Source organism: Ctenopharyngodon idella, chromosome 13 (genome assembly GCF_019924925.1).
Source record: "Ctenopharyngodon idella isolate HZGC_01 chromosome 13, HZGC01, whole genome shotgun sequence".
Taxonomy (NCBI): Eukaryota; Metazoa; Chordata; class Actinopteri; order Cypriniformes; family Xenocyprididae; genus Ctenopharyngodon; species Ctenopharyngodon idella.
In genome coordinates, this window is record NC_067232.1 from 35,957,867 (window position 1) to 35,978,461 (window position 20,595).

Here is a 20,595-nt window from a genome sequence, read left to right on the forward strand (position 1 = left end):
TACTATATGCACTTGGTAATGAAATGATTTCGGATATAATGCAGGCCTCCTATTTAAAAAAGAAAAAAAACATTCAACCTCCAAAGTCACCCTCAGGAAGAATCACAAGGAATTTAAACTGATAAATAATGCACTTAAGACTGATTTGTAAGTATTTCTGACTATCTCATTTAAAAGAACTTGCTCATTATATCCTATTCTCTCATTCAGATTCATTAGTAAGACTTTACAATAAGGTTATATTTGTTAACATAAGTTAACTACATTAGTTATGATATAACAATGAAAAAAAACACTTCTAAAAAATTTATAAATCTTAGTTCATGTCAACATTTACTAATAAATGATTAAAATCAAAAGTTGTATCTGTTAATATTATTTAATGGACCTGAGCTAACATGAACGACAATGAAGAGTTGTATTTTTATTAACTAACATTAACAAAGATCATGTAACAAATGTATTGTTCATTGTTAGTAGTCATTGTTAGTCATTGTATTAAACTGTAAATCAGACAACTCTAGTGTGACTAGTCACGATTAATTTAAATATTGGTTTATGCGATTTCATGAGACTTACAAGAATCCACAAATTCAAAATTTCAATTAAAAAAAAAAAAATTCATATGCCAAAAAATGTTAAGTAGAAATCAATGCTGAATTTCCATTGTTTACGTGTGGTGATCTGCTGATATCAGCAGCCTTACAGACAGCAGCAGGAAGCCCAGACTCAGCACTGTCTCTGAGAGATGCAATGACACACCAGCCGCAAGCTCCCTTCAACACGCCAGACATCTTCACCACCACACTGCTCTACTCCTGGAGTCTTACCACTGAGCACATATTGCAATAACACTTATGTAAAATAATAATATATATTTTTATATAGTCTTTCCATTCCATTATTCCTGATTGATATTGATTTGGAATGTTTTAGCTGGGATTCTCCATTAACATTTAGTTAAGCACCTAAATCATGCAGCCTGTGTCATGTCCCAGTTTCATCCCCCTTTCTCTCCCTCCACCTTCCTGTTGGTCTAGACTATCTTGTCTAATAGAAACAAACACGCTTATAAAAATGAGTAGAGAAACTGATAATAAAACTAAATTGCCTATATAATTAGCATAGCAAAATTAACAGGATTTCCGTATCTTTTGTTTCTGGTGTCAAAGGCCAAGCGTCCAGTCAAAATCAACACAATATTTTGATGCAAATTAATCTCTCACTTGCAATCTAGTCAAATTAGGCAGATACTGTACGTTGCATGACATGCTTGAAAAGAAACTACACAGAGTAAAGGAAAATATGACACGGACTATATTAAATACTGCTTCACTTACAGCGTGGATAAACATGGTTTGTGCAGACCACAATGTGTTATGTGCTGCGAATTATCACATGCCGACAGCACGGAACCATTGTAATTCATGAGATACATTTTTAATGACAAAAAAATATATATATATATCAGTGTTCCTATTAAGCTTACTTCTGCGTATTGACAAGCCTGTGCAGTTTAAGGTAGCATTTAAGTTCAATGTGTTTTTTAATTACTTTTGTACACCAAACAATTTTGATAAATTCAAGAAGATCAGCAACACTTGATTTACAATTAAGAAATCTAGATCCTGAAGCAACCAGTTTTTCGTATTAAAAAAAAAAGTCTTAGTTTAATAACAAATTTTTCAGTAGCACTAAAATTCAATAAGTGGAAAAAATGCCGATACACTACCTAAATAAACACCTTTTACCCTTCGTCTTTACACCTTTTTTAAAAACCATTTACCTCTTATTAGATGGAACGTAAATATAGTAATGTATCAATCTCCATCTATAATGTAGAAATCTCATCCAAGAGAAACACCTCTTCACAAATCAGCTCAAATGGCAAACTGAGTGATTACAGCAATCAATTTTATAATACTAATAACATGAATAATTAATATAAACAGATTTCTGATGCAAAAAAACGGCCTGTCGCTAAGTCAACACACTACATGCAAAGTTGCATAGTAAATCCCGTACCATAAAAGTAATTATTCTGGCCTTTTATGTATGTTTTTATCTGCAGGAACATGCAATAGTATGAATTTTGTTTGTATCCTCTGAGACTGCAATGAAATAAACCTTACCTATGAGAAAACATCATAAGCAGGCATTTCATGTCAAGGTATTGTAACCTCAGTAAAGTCTAAGACATTGTTGCTTACCTGTCTGTCATTAGTACCACCTCACGCAGCTTACGCTGTGCTCTCATGTCAATTAGTTCAATACTAATTCTGTCATGATATTCATCAGAGGAGGTCACCACAACAACATCTTGACACTGTTGTCCTACACACACACATTGAGCTGTTATGCACTGTGGAAAATAATTCCAATAATTTCTCTGCATGTGAAACTAATCAAGGACTAAATAAATTACAACAGGTAATTTTTAAAAAACAGGTCCATTTTTTTAGTCTCTGCATTTCTCGGCTTGTCCTGCATTAGATTACTCCAAAAAAATGACACTGGTTAATTAACATTCCAGTAGACAACAGTTGACTTGTGTCTTGTCTTGTGTATCCTCTCTGTGCATTTTAAATGAAAGAGGAAATCACAAAAACAAGTTTACTGCCACACTTAGTTAATTCAAAAGGAAGAGACATTACCCTCTCACACATGTGTCCCCACCCAGCTACTGCACTAAAAACTTAATATAAACACAAATAACATGTGATGACAGACAATTATCTAAACAACTTACTGTAATGGACATAATCATTCACGCTATCTTGCAGCCGTTGCGCAAATATTGGCACCCAAACTTCACGTTGGAAAATAAAGCAAACCAAAAGTTTCCCAGTATGCAGCTGCAACGCAGTGCACGAGCACAACAAAAACGTTACATTTTACAACACCCTTAGTTCGCAAGGAAAACAATAAGTATACCTACTTGAGCCAAGGAAACAGTCCGTAAATCTTCGGAAACAGCTTGTGGAAGGCGGACCATCTTCCATGTCTGACCGCAAGCGAGTAATGATAACTCTTGATATGATATGCGTCTAGTTTAATGTCGACCCGCTGCTATAAATGAAACGATCCGACCCTGAAACGCCGGATGACATCAAAGCGCGTCAAATCTAAAAGACGCTATAGAACGCTGTGTTTTACGCGCCCCGTACGCGCACTGATGTATCTATGTCCAGTATTTAGACGCGCCCCGTCCTCTCCTCCTAGTATAATGTTGAAAAATGAAGCCAAGAATCGAGTGGAGCCGGAGAACGGCACTGCGAGCGGCGGCGTTCGCGTATCTCCTCCCCGGCTGCGCCGCACTCTGGCGCAACTGCTCTGCTCCGGACTGCTGTAGTGTTTTCCCACTGCTCGGGGGGGAATGGGGGCGTCATTTCTCAGGGTTGGACATCTTTTTATGTTATAGTGTCGAGGCAGGACATTGGGGAATTAATATGAAAGCAGCGTGTAAGGACAAATGGGTGTTTATAAGTACTACCTTCCACTAGAGGCCATTCTTCGCTATAAAGACATGTTGGTGCATTCCGGGTACATACAGTTCGGATTTGTTTCTTTAGCTTCTAGATCTCACAGTCACAGTGAGTATTTTAACACACATAATACTGTTTGTGCGTAAAAATCACGCTGTCAGGAGCCATAAATGATTGCATATATTGTGACGAGGCAGACAGCAGAACTGGAGAAATCAACTGTTTGCTGCTGCGGACTGACGCGCTCTGACGTCAGCACGCGTCAATGATTCTCTCTCTCTCTCTCTCTCTCTGTGTGTGTGTGTGTGTGTGTGTGAGAGAGAGAGAGAGAGAGAGAGAGAGAGAGAGAGAGAGAGAGAGAGCACTCGTGTGTGTGTTTTGTAGGTTGAGGACAAATCAGTTTTTCGTTTTGGTACAGTTTACTAACGACAAAGTACTCTTGCAGGAACGACGTTTTTCCACTCAAAAAATGTATATTTATATAAATATATAAACTACGAAATAACCACTGTACCCTCAGATATAGTATTATTTCTTTAAACAATATTACAATGAAAGCAATGTAAAAAGCTTGTACTGTGGATCTGAAAAGAGTAAAAACTTTAATTTTTACGTGATAGTAGGCGATTTTCAGAAGCAGAAAACATATACTGTAAATATGATTTTAAAGTATGTTTTACAGGAAAATACTATTTCAGTCTTTCTACTTCAATATCATGTTTAATTTAATGCATTACTTGCCATTTCTTTTTAATTAGTTTAGAAATTTACTAACAGTTCCTGAGTGAAAATTGTTTAAAAGTAAATCCAACACCAGATTTTTTTTTAATGTAGGTTAAATCATAATTATAAGTGTGGCTATACAGTATTCTTCCATTACTAAGTCATTTCTATTCATATTTTAGTCATTGCCATCATGATAGTGTGATTCCTAACTTTCCTAGCGATTCCTTCAGTCTAGCAAATTAAGACCATGTGTTAAATGAGCTTTTAAGATATAACACACATGTGTTATTTCTGTTTTGTATGCTGACACATTCAATATAATAGCTAATAAAGCATATATTTCTAAATCCAATGCAGGGAACAAAGATAGTAAAGGGAAAAGAAAAAATAGGCCAGGACAAAAATCAGGGAAGAGGTTAAATCAGTGTTGTATAAAATAGAAAAGAAAAAAAAAGAAGAAGAAGATTAAGTTTTATTGCTGTTATCCAATTTTTAAATACATTTACAATTAAATGTTATTGTATTAAAATAGTTTCTCCCTTGGCCTATAATCATACTACATTATATTTTATTTGGTTTCACGTACTTATGTGATTTCTGTGTTTACATTTTTTGTTTTTGTTTATATTACATTTTTGTGCAAAGCCATAGTGCACAGTAAGTATGATCATTACCCGTATATTGTTCAAATTTATCACAACCAACACAGTGTCAATTACAGCACTAATAATAATTAAACTCCATCATGGTTTAATAGCCTTTTGAATATACACACTATATTGGTAAAGCATCTATATATTTCTTAAAAGCTGTTTTTTTCTGTAGCACCTGAAGATGTGTAGCCTTCAGTGCTTCAGACCAAAAGAACAAACATTTAAGATAACTATGCTAAAATATGACAACCAATATACACTGGAATAAAACTGGTTTCCATTTGCCATGCAAAAAAAAATAATGATACGAAATCTGTTTTCACTGGTATTGTTATATAATTTCGAGTCAATAATGCACTTTCGCCTTCACCTTTGATAAGTTTCAGTTTGTTGCTTCAGAATGGCGTGCACAAGTTTGCAGCTCAGTTCTTTGTAATTATTACAGGAGTTGGGTTTCTTTTCCAGAATCCTTTTTTACCCTGAGGTTTATTCAAAGGATTTCCTGTATCATTTTGACGTCCCATTGACGTCTGTTGGGCCCCACACTTTCCAAAACTTAGAAATATTTCTTCATCTGGTGACTGAGCATTCAGACTTTTGAGTCAGTGGAGAAAATAAGTGCATGTGCATGGTCAGACATTGGTTAATCTATAAGACTTGCAGTTAATTTGTTTAAAACATTAGAGAAACTAGTTTGAGAACACTGTTTGAGTGTTTTTGTAATGTGACTCCTGTTTAAACAACTACGACAATCATTGCTTTTCGGTTGCTTTCCGGATTGTATATCAGTGTGAACATTACTGGAGCAGTTTCTCATGGAGTTCTCCCAAGTTCATAGCAAGTCTGCAAGAACTGAATGTCTTTTTGAAGTCACTGTGGGATGGAATACAGTAACATGCTCATTTGCAATGTGATGATTGATCTGTGACTGGCCAACCATCCAGGGGTGAGTTTCCCAATCATTAGCCAACTGTGGTCACAAGTTCTGTCGTTACCTACATAAATCAATGATTCGGTCTTTCTCAAAACCATAGTTCCAACGAGCATTCGCAAACAGCATCGTAAACTTGTCTGACTGGAATTACAGCTCTAGTCCTGTGGTTAGAAGCATAGTTTCTTGTTAGTATGACATGTGAACTTACATAGATCAAGCTCTTGGGCACAATTGCAAGCTAACGTGCAGTACATTCTATATCTTTCATTCCATTTAAAGGGGCTATATGTAGAATTCGGAAACCCTTGTTATTAGCAACACTGGTGGCCGTTAAGTGAACTGCAGCCAGCAACTTACAATACAAGAGTGTTGCCAGATTGGGTGGTTTTGAATTTGATTGTGCGGGGAAAAATTTATTTGGTTGGGTGGACAAAATTTGGGCTGGTTTGGGATCGGTTTGGCGGTTTTCAAAACTTAAAATTTTATAGGCTAAGTGGTTAACAAACAAAACCTAAGTGTGCATCTACTCCATCCAATCAGTCATCATGACGTTACTAAACACACATGCCCACTGCAGAGTCGGCTGGTGTTGGTGTTGACATCCCCGACTTTTAGCCAATCAAGAGCGATAGCAGACAGACGTGATGATACATGAGTGACGGGTTTTTAGCCAGTGCTTGAAGTGGGCTGGTACGTGCCAGTACGCAATACCAGTACTTCTCTATTTTTACCTTTAGCGTACCGCCAGGCACTTCCGACATGTTGCACGTATGAAAGCCCGTAACGCCATCCCTTCATCAGGAACCGAGCATCAGGAATACCAGCACTTTTATTTTTCCACTTCAAGCATTGTTTTTAGTGTGATAAGGGATCAGATTTTGAACTTGTAGCTGCAAGTAATCGATCGCGATGCCATAGTGCCGTAAATCTAAATTGTAACTACAGTAAAGAGAAGAAGAGTGACCCAACTCTTAAAACGTGGATTTCATCTGTGGTGAGCAATGACTCGAAGGCTCCTTATAAATATAACTGTAACTCTAAAAGCACAGTTGAATGACTTAATTGAAATCGAATATGGGACGACTACTGTCCATCATCATGTGCACACTGGCCTGACCAGGACATCTGCAACTTTTAAGCTGTCCAGACCGTACTATACTCGTCACTGACAGTTTTGACTGTGCAAAGTTCTGTGTTAACTCCGAAGTATGATGTAAGAGGGAACTCACAATGAATCAAACATCAAATAAAGCAAAACGACAGTTATCAAAAATACTGAAGTAGTCCTCAAATGCCATGTTCTTTATGGCAGCATCTCAGAGAAATTACGCTGTGGAGAAAGCTTTGACTGAATGAACCACATGTATATGGGAGCAAAGTGTACGGCAATTCTATATAATAATATGACATTAATTACAATGTTGAATCAATTAATTAGCAGAGGTTATTACTCCACCACATGCAAATGACATCATTAACAGAAGTCCTATATCGTTGAACCAGCATGATTCAAATTAGGGATGCACTGATAGGATTTTTTGGGGCCGATACTGATTTTAACAAACAATTATTGTCCGATTCTCTGATATTTGTCACTTGCTCTCTTATTTTTGTCATTAACATTTGTCATTAAAATGGTCAAAATCAAGTGTTTTGATCATGTTTTAAATCAGCAAAGTTAATAAAAAAAACATGCATTAAGTTATACTAGCTAGTTTATTGCTGCTGCATCATCAAATAATTTCTAATGAACATGGATTGAATCCATTTAACATTCAGCAGGCCAACATAAATACAACAGAACAAAGATAGCCTACATATGAAATAAGCAGTGCTTTTAGGTCGGTTTAACAGTTTTCTGATATAGAAATAAAGTAAACAAATGTAAAATAACACTGCATATTCTTCACCGTATAAATTAAATCCATATATTATTATTACATTGAGACAGCTAAATTCTACTGCACAACAGTAATATATTTCTGACACAATTACTTCAAGTTAAACTGAACTTTTATTTTGACGGGTTGCTGTGAAGACTTTCGAGTTTGTGTCTGTTTATGCTATGATGATAGATTTTCTCAAATGAAAGTAAAATATTTACAAAGTGACTCTGGAGATGAAGTTCATGCATTCATGACCTCATATATTGAGGCAGCAGAGGCTGAAAAACACAGCGAGCGTCACGCGTGCTTCAGTGTGTGTGTGAGGTAGGCTAAATGAAACTGCACGTCTACGCCATTCATTCACACAGAGACACGCAGCATGCAGGATTCATATTTAAATAGTCTTTTTGCGGATTAATATTCACAGACACTAATCTATATCACAATTTTATTTAAGAGTACTTTTTTATTTATTCATCAAAACTTTGACAAATTCCGTGACATTCCGTGTTATACAGTAAATTCTGTTTTTATGACTGGATTCCAGGATTTCGTCCGCGTTTTCCACGTTGCAGAAATCATTGGGTCCTATAGATATTAATCCTTTTTGTCTTTTGTTGTTTGAGTAACATTAAAACACAGACAGCAGCACAGCAGTAATATTAGACTATGGATTAATCTTGGATTATGCAACAGACATTATACAGCTCAGTGCCTTCATGCAGTTAATTAATAAAGTTAATTGGTTGTAAATTGATCAAAAATCGGGCGATACATCGGTGCATATCTAGTTCAAACAACTGAGGTTTGATCATGTTACTGCAGTTTTTAGGAAACAATCGTGACTAGCTAAAGTCACCATGTAATCAAAATTGTCAATTCTTGTTTTTTATGGAATATTGCAGTATTTATTATAAATTATGTATCCGTACACAACCTGTCACTCACATGAGATCACAGCAACAGCAAACCACAACAATCCAATGATCCAATCAATTCCTTGGACAAAATCAAGTCCCGCCCTACATTTACTCTTGTTCAAGAAGCCGTTTCATAGGTATACGTCACCATAGAAAAGACTATCGCAACTTCTGTTTCATGCTGACTTTAATTTCTCCAATGATACATTGCACTACAGTGGTTAAGCAGCAAGGTACATTGTACAGGACTGCTAGATTGTCTCAAGCATTCTTGCAGCCTAACATAGAACAAGTGGTTTGGAAAATGGATGGATGATTGTATGTTAATTAATAGCTGTAACAGCTTTTATGATGAAGTCACTACCTTTATCAAAGGACACCTCAGGCATCATTATAAGATGTTATATCATGTGGGGAATAAGTTTAAATTCTTCTAGTACAATAATCCCAGAAAGGTGTTCTAATCAATTTCCTCTCTGACATTATGAAGGTACACAATCAATTTGAACTTACATAAACTGGGTCTTTCAAATCAGAGATCCTGTGCCTGTTTGATTTGACATTCAGCAGCTCTCTAGTTCACCACTTCATCGCTTTTACCATGTAACCACACTGTAAATAGCTGTGTATACCCTGGCAGAGCGAATTACAGGGTAATAACCATATGAAGGAACCTGCCCTGTAACACAGTAAGACGCCACATCAGAGAAGACCAACAGTGACGTGGGTGGGGAGCTCAGGGCTGATGAATGCTGATCCATTAAGAAAATGTAAAGCAGAAATGTCAGTCGGGACTTTGTGGACAAGACATAAAAAGAGTAATTTTACAGCTACCTCTTTTTTCCCATTCTAACCACCCGGTGTTTAGAGCCTGAAGGCAGAGGAAATATTCACAGACCAGACTGTGGTTATTATGTCATGCGGCTTTTAGGGATTTCCTAAGCTCTGTATGTTCAAGTGGTATTACTCTCAACATCAGCGAGCTTAGAGGTGCTGGAAATGAAGATTTGTATGTATCAGATGTTTATTGGGATCCTGTAACAAAACCATTTTGTCTCAAATGTAAAATTTAGTATAGTATAGTTTCTTACTGTTTTATTTATCCAAAAGTATTTTGTCACTGAAATCCAGTGTTATGATTCTGGTCACAGGCCAAAAAGATTATGTGAAACATGAGCACCAATTTTCTTTTGCAAATGGGTGAATGTGGTTGTGATGATGTGACATGGGCATGGCAAAAGCTTAGCTTATGAATATTATTCATGTTACTCTCAAATATTTTACTGTTGTGATAAATAAATAATCTATGTAACGTACTGATCCAGAGATCAGGCCATTTCCAAGCCCATCTTCATTCGTCTGTATTTTTTGTCAGATTTCCCAGAAGAGACTTAATGTGTATAATTTTCACAAAATGTGTTGATTTGCATTAGTAAGATACGTTCATCTGAGTAGTTTAGTACTGTTTACTAATACCTTCTGGGTAAAACTTTGTCTAGTTTTGTTGACTCCACCCACTGTCCATCAAATTCTTCAGCCTACTGCTTACTGCACAATGCACAGTATTTCTGTATATTGACTACCATTTTTTACAGTACAATACGTGAAATTGTATGCAGTATATGCAATGATAAATCTTTTTAAACAGTGTTACTGTCACCATATCCTCACAGCATTGCATTATTAATTCAGCAAGTTGTATTCATGTCATAAATAAATATTTATAAACATTATATTGCACTTTTAATTTAGTTGAACAATGTCTTAATCTTTGCCAGTCAAATCATGAGTAAAGGATGACGTAAAAAAAAAAAAAAAAATGTGCCCGACTACTTCTAGGTCATTCGTTATTGAAAATGGAAGGTGAAATCATGCACATAGCATTAGTTTTGCACAAATGCAAACATTATTGTGAAAGTGATTCAAAACCATCTTCACAAATAGGATAATCATAAACATAAAATAAATCATAAAACTGCTGTGCAAAAACTTATGAAATACGTTGTTTTGTTTCAGTCACTGCAATTTAAAAATGCAAACAATGACACAATAACCAAATTACAAATGGGTCATGTAAGTTATATATAAGGTATATATATATATGTATATCTCAGGATAGTGATTGACAACAAACTAAGTTTAAGTTCTTTATTGAATCTGTGTTTTCTTTTTGCATTGTAGCTTGGTTTGGCAGTCTTACATTGACAAATAGGAATGGGTTGAATAGACTTGTTAAGGTGGCAGGAAAAGTTACAGCAGCAAGTCAAATTCAGCTTACTGACATTTATCATAGACAGGTTTTAAAGGGTGGGTAACACACACAGTTTCTGCCAATCTCATGTTAATCTGGAGTACCTATAGAGTAGTATTGCATCCTTCATATCTCTGAAAAGTCTTTAGTTTTATCATATTTATCTTATTTTATCATATTTATAAAAGATAGATACGCTGTACCGAGTCTTTCCGAAAAAAGCTGAGCTCCTGGAGGCGTGGGCAGAGCTAAAGAGTCACGAGCGCGTGCAGCTTTTGCGTAGAGATCGTCCGCAAGCTGGGTTCTTTGGGAAGCTAAAAAAGGTAATCTTTCCGTCACAACCAAAAACACACTCCTTTGGTGACATTGATGAAAAATCTCTTGGCTTCCGTAACCCGAACGAAGCGCGTTGATAGGCGAGCTCTTGCTCTAGGTGATCTGTGTGTGCACGCTTATCAGTGAGAAGTGCCTATACAAGGAATTCCGCTCTTTATTACGTGATAAAGGGCCATACTCGAAAAAAACTCTCTGAAATTGTAAGTAGTGTATTTGGCACAGAAATACTCCTTCATACGTCCAACTCGTGTTTTAAAACTTTGGCCATGTTTAGCATGAGAATGCAACTCTGTGTAAATAAGTCAGAATGCATGAAATAGCTTTTTTGTATTTTGTATTTTGTAGAATTTTGTATTAAATTAGAAAAATGCAGAACAGAAGCATTTTCACTATTGGGCTGTTTACATGACACCATTTTCAACTAAAAACGTAAAACTTTTAATGCGATTTGGCCGTTCATTTACACGACAACAGCGTTTGGGTGCCTGAAAACATAAACTTTTAAAAACGGGTTTCAAACAAGCGTGCCACACGAGTCCTGAAAAGTGAAGCCAAAGCGTCTTGATCGCCCCCAGGTCGCTAGAAGCAATATAGGTCATAAACCCCGCCCTCTCCATGAAATGAAATGGGACGCAAGACAAACTAAACAATAAAATTACACTTTAAACATTTTTTTTCCAAAGACCGTTTCTGTCATTTTAGGCAGTTTAGTCATTTTAGTTCAGTGTTAGTTCAAGTGTTCATTCTTTAAATAAGTTTGGTTTCAGTTAGTTATTTGATGCTATAAAAATGGGGGTGAGACGTAATAATTGACAGCTTCTCTGAGTGAAATAGTCACTGAGGTGCCAACAGACTTTTTTCTGGATTTTCGTAAGGAGATTGGAGCTTTAACTTTAATTTCTACATTTCCAAAACTGTTTATTTCACACTGACATAATGAGTTGTTCTGAGTGTGGGCGGGACCTTGATATCACGGCTCCACTTTGCGCTCACTACTGCGCAGACTCAGGCTTCAGGTTCACTCGAGACTCAAGATGTCCACGCCATATTGGCACACTGGCAGCCTCAGTTTCTACAATGGAAGAGAGTGAAGGTGCGTCGTCAAACTTTTTTTACAGTCTATGGTTTCAAAGTGCAAGTTTTTGAAAACGGTCTCTGTGTAAACAACAAAAACACAAATCTGTGAAAACGATGACGTCATGCACATGCATATTACATGTTCAGTTTATAGCGCGTTTCATCGCCATGTAATGGCCTGACAGCAGAATACAGCATTTTTAGTCGTTTTCACGGATCCGTGTGAATAGGGATCATTTTGACAATGGTATCGTCTGTACGTGAAAAACTGAAAAGGAAAACTTCTCTGTTTTAAGCATATTGTTGTCATGTAAACGTACCCTCAGACGTTTGGATGCCACTGTATGTATGACCTCATGTTACATTTTGTTCACCTATAATTCTGTAAATATAAAAATTAATTTTGTTTATTTTTTCAAACATTACTTCAGAGAAGATATAAATATGGTGCAGTCTGTTAAACTGATTGAGAATACTCTGTACTCTTTAATAAGCAATGTTTGAAATGCCACCTATAGAAATGTTTATAAGATATTCCAACCTTAATGATGCAATGACAAAACATTTAAGGACTTATTGATAATTAAATGGATCAACTACACAACATTGATTTTCCTCATCCTCTCATTCTAATTTAAATTCCAATTCAACATCCTGTAGACAATTCAATTCAAATGCACACTCTGAATATTGCCCAAGCCCTCTTTACAGATACACCCACATGCACATGTACTTAAAACCCACAACCACAACACATGATTTTGAACTCCTCCTCTACGTACTGCTGTGCAAGGTTACAGGCTTCTATACTGCAATCTTTAAACACACACACACACATTCTCTCTTTCTTTAAACGTCTGCTGTGACAATCCACAGGACAGCCGGGCCATTGACGTCAGAGACAGGCCTATGAAAGAAAATGAGTCCCTAGAGGCTTGAGGGAACTTATACTCATCTTCACAGCTAGTAACTATTTCAACAACGATGATAAGAGGCAAGCATTTAGCCCCTATTTACACAGCGCCTGAAAAGAAAATCCCAGAATGCATCCAGACTATAATGACATGCATGACGGTGCTTTCATACACAAACCGTTTGCGGTTTTCATATTATTATGGTCTAGATCATGACTGTAATTTTTCCCTGGACAGTTTTGTCTTTTTTTAAATAAGCTCCACGTTGCTGCCTGTATCATTCAAGTTATCCTTTGTGCAACAGAGAAAGAGCAATACTAGATAATCAGCAAATACAGATAAAAACCCAGTTTTTTGAAATGTGTATATCTAGTACTGCATGTAATTCTGAAGCCATTCAATCTCAGTGATCATTGGTTAAACGAGATTCACTGACGTACCGCTGATGCATATTGAGATTAGAGTGACGTTAGGGCAGCGTTATAGTGTTGCGTGAGCAGTGCCATAAAGAGAATATGAGCGGAAGGTGCCACAGTAGCAGAGCACGGGGGGAGACACCACATTCATCTCTGTTGGCCCACCGTCATTAAACTGATCTAGGATAGGACTAGCTTCAGCATTTATACACTATGAAATCTTCCATTCCTGAACAAAAAATAATTTGATTTTAAATATTTGTCACAATCAATATGATTGGTTCATTTTCCTTATTCTTGGGGTTGGGCTCTGCTGACTAGGGCCAGTAAGCATCTGCCTAGCAACCACCAAGAATACCCTAGCATCTGCAAGGAAACACTAACAGTGTGAAACTTTGCAAAACTGACACTGTTACTGAACTAAACTGAATCAACATTAATCTAAATTGAGCTGAATAATGACACTATTGTCTTCAGTAGAGCTGCTTTACTGCTGAAATTGAATTAGTTTCATATATTCATAATTATAATAATTTTGCAACATTAACACTGTTATTTTCCTGTTTATTACTGTGAAGCTGCTTTGAAACAATCTGTGTATGAAGTGTTATATAAATAAGTAGCCTTTCTTTTTTGGGTGAAGTCACCATAAAGACAAAATTGACGATACATTTTTATGGAATATTGCAGTATTTATTATAAATGATTTATCCGTGCACATTTCATGTGCCCTCGTAAACTTTAATCAAAATAACTTTGCACTGAGTAAACAGATTTTAATAATTTTCAGGTTTAAATATATATATTTATAATATATATATAATTATATACAGTGCTCAGCGTAAATGAGTACACCCCCTTTGAAAAGTAACATTTTAAACAATATCTCAATGAACACAAAAACAATTTCCAAAATGTTGACAAGACTAAGTTTAATATAACTGTATAATCTGTTTAATTTATAACATGAAAGTTAGATTACACATTTTTCAGTTTTACTCAAATTAGGGTGATGCAAAAATGAGTACACCCCACAACAAAAACTTCTACATCTAGTACTTTGTACGGACTCCATGATTTTTTTTAATGACAGCACCAAGTCTTCTAGGCATGGAATGAACAAGTTGGTGACATTTTGCAACATCTATTTTTTTTTCCATTCTTCAAGAATGATCTCTTCTAGAGAATCGATGCTGGATGGAGAGTGATGCTCAACTTGTCTCTTCAGAAAGCGGGGGGGGCTTGAGCCCCTGCCCATTTGATCATGAAAGTGAAAGTGCCCTTTGCGGTTGCATTGCGGCGCCCCCGCGTTCCCGTTTCTCCCAGTTCTGTTAACTACTGTGGATGACCTGGACGTTTTGCTACAGTATTCTGACTAATAAGTAAAGCTTTGCTGATCTTCTTGTAGCCTTCACCTTTCTGGTGTAAAGAAATTATTTTCTTTCTCAGGTCTTGAGACATTTCCCTTCCATGTGGTGCCATTGCTGACAGCATGAAATGGGAAGGGGTTTTAACACCCTTTTATAGTCAACTGTCTGCTGGACACCTGTGTAATGAATAATTAGACTCACCTGTGGTTGAATTCTTGTTAAATTAGACATTTGTAGTCTAAAATTTAGCTTTGCTCCAGAGACTTTCAGTGGGGTGTACTCATTTTTGCATCACCCTAATTTGAGTAAAACTGAAAATTTTGTTCTCTAAGTTATATTATTAACCTTACTTTCATGTTATAAGTTAAACAGATGTTATATAAAACTTAGTCTTGTCAACTTTTTGGAAATTGTTTTTGTGTTCATTGAGATATTGTTTAAAATGTTACTTTTCAAAGGGGGTGTACTCATTTACGCTGAGCACTGTAGGTTTTTTAAAACTTTCTTTACTACTTATTTACATATTTATACAAATCCACAAAATATGTTGTCCAAATATTTTGGTCAATTTGAGAACATTTCTATGTAGCTGAGCATTTAGTCTGCACAGCATAGATAGGCAACAAATAGAATCCTCATATAGACCTCATGTAGCCCTGCCCCTTTTCAGCGCTGCGCTCATTGTGTTCTGTCTTCCGGTTTGTAATTCCACAGCATGAAGGTAAGACCTGACGGATTTATGAATGAAAGTAAAAGTAAAAGCGACATGTGAAGGCCAAGTATAGTAACCCATACTTGTAATCTGACCCATCCAGTTAGTTCACACACATTAGGAGTAGTGAGTAGTGAACACACACACACACACACACACACACACAGAGCAATGGGCAGCAATTTTTGCTGTGGTGCCCAAGGAGCAATTGGGGGTAAGGTGCCTTGTTCAAGGGCACCTCAGTCATTTCCTGCCGGTATTAAGACTATAACCCCAGTCTGACTCTCTAACCCTTAGGCCACGACTGCCCATTCATGAATTGCTTGTTTTAAAAACTTCCTGGTCTACTGAATTTTGTTATGACATCTCCTTCAAAAATTACAATGCTCATGATAACATTCGTTAACTCTACAATAAGTAAATCCACTTCACCAGCTGACTACTCTTCCACAGCAATGCCATAAAAAATATACAGAGCTACCGCAAAAACTCAAAAGAATTCTGAAGATGGCTGCACACTTGCTTCTCTGGTGCATAAAGTAATAATTATTATTTTAATATGTTTCTTTATGTTCATAATATTAATAAAGCTTTTTACACAAATATATATATATTAGTGCTGTCGAATCGATTAATCGCGATTAATCGCATCAACATAAAAGTTTGTAAATAAGTAATATATGTGTGTATTATGTATATATATATTTATATATATATATATATGTACACGCACACACACACACATATTTACAAACTTTTATGTTTGTATATAGTTACAGAAACACCCGAAATCAAGGCTTTGGAGGCCGCCATACACCTTGTCGAATGAGCTCAAACAACCAAGTGTGACGACTGATCAGAGACTTCATAAGCCAGATAAATAGCCTCAACTGTCTGTTTGGACGCAGGATATCCCTTTTTAGGTGATCCAAAACAAACAAATAGCTGATCGATTTTCCTCCACAATACAGCTCTGTGGACATAGGTATCCAGCGCTCGCACTGGACACAAAAGACTTAGCTTTTCCTGGTCTACAAAAGGAGGAGGGCAGAAGGCCTGCAAAACAATAGGCCACTGTACATTAATCGGCACCTTGGGGACATTGCCCGGCAGACGTGGTGGATACAGACAAGGACTGAATATCTAAGAGATGAAATGGCTAGAAGGAACATGGATTTTAAGATCAGAAACTTTTCTGGATCTGTTTCAAGGGGCTCAAAGGGAGCCACAGAAAGACCTTCTAGCACAATGGCCAGATCCCAAGCTGAAACTCTGTAATGAATTGCAGGCCTCAGCCTCAAAGTGCCACGAAGGAAATGTATTATTAACAGGTCCCTCCCCAAAGATAGACAACCCAAAGGGACATGGTAGGCTGCAATGGCCACCATGTACACTTTTAAAGTGGAAGGGGAAAGCCTTGCAGAAAAATGATCTTGAAGAAACTCTAATACTGAGCCAACCTGGCAGTTAACTGGATGCAACTGTCGCATTCTGCACCAAGAAGTGAAAACTCTCTACTTCAAGGCATAAAGTTTCCTTGTAGAAGGAGCTCTGGAGTGAAGTATGGTCTCAACAACCTCAGTTAAGAGACCTGAGTCTATGAGTAGGGCCCCCTCAGAGGCCAAACCCACAGGTTCCATATCTCAGGGCGGGGGTGAAGGACTGTGCCTCCCACCTGAGACAGAAGGTCCCACCTGACCGGAATCTCCAGGGGAGAGCCGTCGAGGAGGGACACTAGGTCTGAGAACTATATTCGGCTTGGCCAGTATGGCGCTACTATAAGTAGGCTTACTCCGTCCCATCGGACCTTCTCCAGAACTCCTGGGAGCAGAGCAATCACAAACACGGCCTTGGCTATGTCTGTACCATAGCATCCAGGGGGGCTGGGTATGTTAGGGAGAACCAAAGTGGACAGTGCGTCATATCCTAAGACGCGAACAGATCCACTTCCACTTGGCCGTAAACCTCCCATTTCTGCTTCACTGCCTCGGAGTGAAGTCTCCATTCCCCGGGCCTCAGCCCCTGTCTCAACAGGATGTCTACTCCAACATTCTGGTACCCTGGGATGTATACCGCTCTCAGAGAGAGCACCACAGAGGATCTGGTGTGCCAGTTTGCATAGTGGACCCCCCTGGTTATTTATGTAAGAGACTGTCGATGTGTTGACTGTGCAAACAAGCACATGATGGCCCCTTAGGTCCTGGAGGAAGTACTTCAATGCCATGAAAACAGCCATCATCTCCAGGCAATTTATGTGGCATGACAGATGATGACTCCTCCAAAGGCCCTGAGCTGAGCGGCCTTCCATTACTGCTCCCCAGCCTGTGAGAGAAGCATCTGTCGTGAGCGTAATGCGATGACAATGAGCTCCTAACACAGACCCTGGGACAGGAAGGTTTCCTCCATATAACCAAGGCGTGTAGACACTGGCACATGATCTTGATCATACAGAGTGGGTTGCCCCTCGGGGAAAACCCTTTGGTCCTAAGCCACCACTGCAAGGGTCTTATGTACAGCAGGCCAAAAGGTATCATGTTGGACGCAGCTGCCATCAGACCCAACAGTCTCTGATGATCGTAGAGACCATTGGTGGCAACTGGAGCATTAAGGAAGCACTCTTCCTCCCAGATGGGAGAAAGAAACTACAGAGACCACATCCTACCCAAAGGGGCGGTTAGTATGTGGAGAATACATCATGCAACTACAAATGCAGTGAATGGCAGCAGAGACGGAGCCTTGCCTAGGGGAGGACATGAGTTTACCAACAGGGAAACCATATCATGGACAATATGTATATGGGATTACTAACAGGGAATCAATACATACGAAGCACCTAGCTCCAGTACACGGGCTGACCTGATAGGGACATGCATTCAAGAGTACTGGGCCTGGCATCGAATTATTCCACCGAATTTGGCTGCCCCAGGGTGCTAAAGGTATAAGATACATCCAGGGTTCGCCGGTCTGGAAACTCACATGGATGAAAAAGCGCATGTTGTCAACTCAGGTAGAGGAAAGGCGTACAAGGAGTACAAGGGGAGCACCCAGCCAGCTGCCCCGCAGTTTACCTGCTCAACAACACACAGGACAAAACTGGCTCAACTCGGAGATTGTAAAATTTTGTGAAGGTGTTAGGTGTCGCCCAGGCTGCCGCTCTGCAAATATCTGTTAGAGAGTTGCCGTTGGCTAACACCCAGGAGAGTGACACAATCTTCGTGGAGTGTGCTTAACCTTCAAAGGGGCACGGCATGTTCCCTTGTGCTTGATTAGCCAAGGCTATAGCATCCACTATTCAGTGGGCCAACATCTGTTTGGAGACAGCCTTCCCCTTCTGCTGATCCCCAAAACTGACAAAGATCTGCTCCAAGCTCCTGAAGCTCTGCATGTGGTCCAGACAAATGTGCAAAGTGCGTACTAGACACAGCAATGATAAGGCTGGATCTGCCTCATCTTGAGGCAGCACTTGCAAGTTTAGCACATGGTGTCCAGGAGCCCGTTGCATACAGCGGACCAGCCCTTCTTAGACGTAACCACAACATGCCTGGACACTTGTTCTAAGGGAACCCCTGCCATTAAAATTCAAGGTCCGTCCAAGGGATGAAAGCATGGCAACAGATTGAATGCCAAGCGATGTGTCCTGCACCACTATGCCCATCTTGGGACTCGAGCCTGAAGCCAGTGCTGAAGCGGTCTCATATGCATCAACCTAAGCTGCGTAACTGCCGCCAAGGACACCATATGCCCCAGGCGCCTCTGAAATTGTTTCAATGGAACCGCTATCCTCCCCATGAATGCTTTCATGCAGTTCAGCACTGACTGGGCATGCTCATTTGTCACAGTGACCAAGTCCAACTCCATCCCAAGAAAAGAGATGCTCTGTACATCTGAGGTGTTTGAGCACCAGGTCCCTGTGCTCACATAATAAACCCAGAGAGTAAGCTAGAATCAGATAGTCGTTAAGATAATTGATAATGTGAATGCCCATTTCTCTTAACTGGGTTGTAATATCTGCAATCTTTGTAAAAATGCGAGGTGACAGGGACAGCCTGAAGGGAAGGACCTTGCACTGTTATGCCTGAGCCTCGAAAGCAAACCGAAGAAACGGTCTGTGTCAAGGCAAGATTGAGACATGAAAGTACGCGTCCTTCAGGTCTATCGCTGCAAACCAATCATGTTGGCAAACGCATGTCAAAATGCGCTTCTGTGTCAACATCATGAATGGGAGCCTGTGCAGGGCCCGATTCAAAACCTGCAGCCCACTGCCTTTTTTCGGTATGATGAATTAAAGGCTGTAAAACCCCTTCTTCATCTTGGCAGGAGAAACAGGCTCTATTGCGTCTTTCACCAAGAGGATTGCAATTTCCGCACACAGAACAGGGACATCCTTGCCTGCCACCGAGGTAAAGAGGATGCCATTGAACCTGGGCGGGCGCCTGGTGAACTGAATCGTGTAGCCTAATCTCATTGTTCTAATGATCCACCACAATGGGTTGAGAAGAGCAAGCCAGGCAACCAAACTCTGAGCCAGAGGTACCAGAGGAATAACCATTTTTGACATACCTGTGGTAGGGTGGTGATGCGGAGCAATGGCCATTATGCCAGGAAGCTGTGGGTCCCGATCTTGTGGCTGTGGGTGTACTGGAACACCTATCTTGCTCTGTGAACCCCAACAGGAACCGGTCAGTGGCAGGTGAAGAATCTTCACGTCCTTAAAATGCACCATGCTGACCTGTGTGGGGTTCTGAGTGTGCTGCGGCTGGATATGAGAAGGCAAGAGTTTCGTCTCCATCATGACCCAGCGAACATGGAAACTGCTCTTTTTTTCTTTTTTTTTTGAAAATTGCTTTTTTTCAGCCTCCCTCATCTCAGCAAGGTTTAGCCAGAGATGGCATTCCAGGGCCACTAACATGGACAT

At 38.8% G+C, this 20,595-nt stretch overlaps 1 protein-coding gene across 6 annotated transcripts in view; it reads right to left on the reverse strand.

The window, feature by feature from the left end:
• pde10a (phosphodiesterase 10A) overlaps positions 1 to 20,595 on the reverse strand; it is a 140,336-nt gene that overhangs the window by 105,628 nt on the left and 14,113 nt on the right. The window contains exon 1 of one of the 6 annotated variants that reach the window (XM_051917672.1): positions 2,939 to 3,667. The exons of 4 other annotated variants lie outside the window; for them this stretch is intronic. In XM_051917672.1, coding sequence (XP_051773632.1) covers positions 2,939 to 3,002 — 64 coding nt within the window. In that variant the 5' untranslated portion in view covers positions 3,003 to 3,667. Of the gene's footprint in view, positions 1 to 2,938; positions 3,668 to 20,595 lie in introns of those variants that run through there. One more of the 6 variants, XM_051917673.1, reaches the window with a different exon arrangement.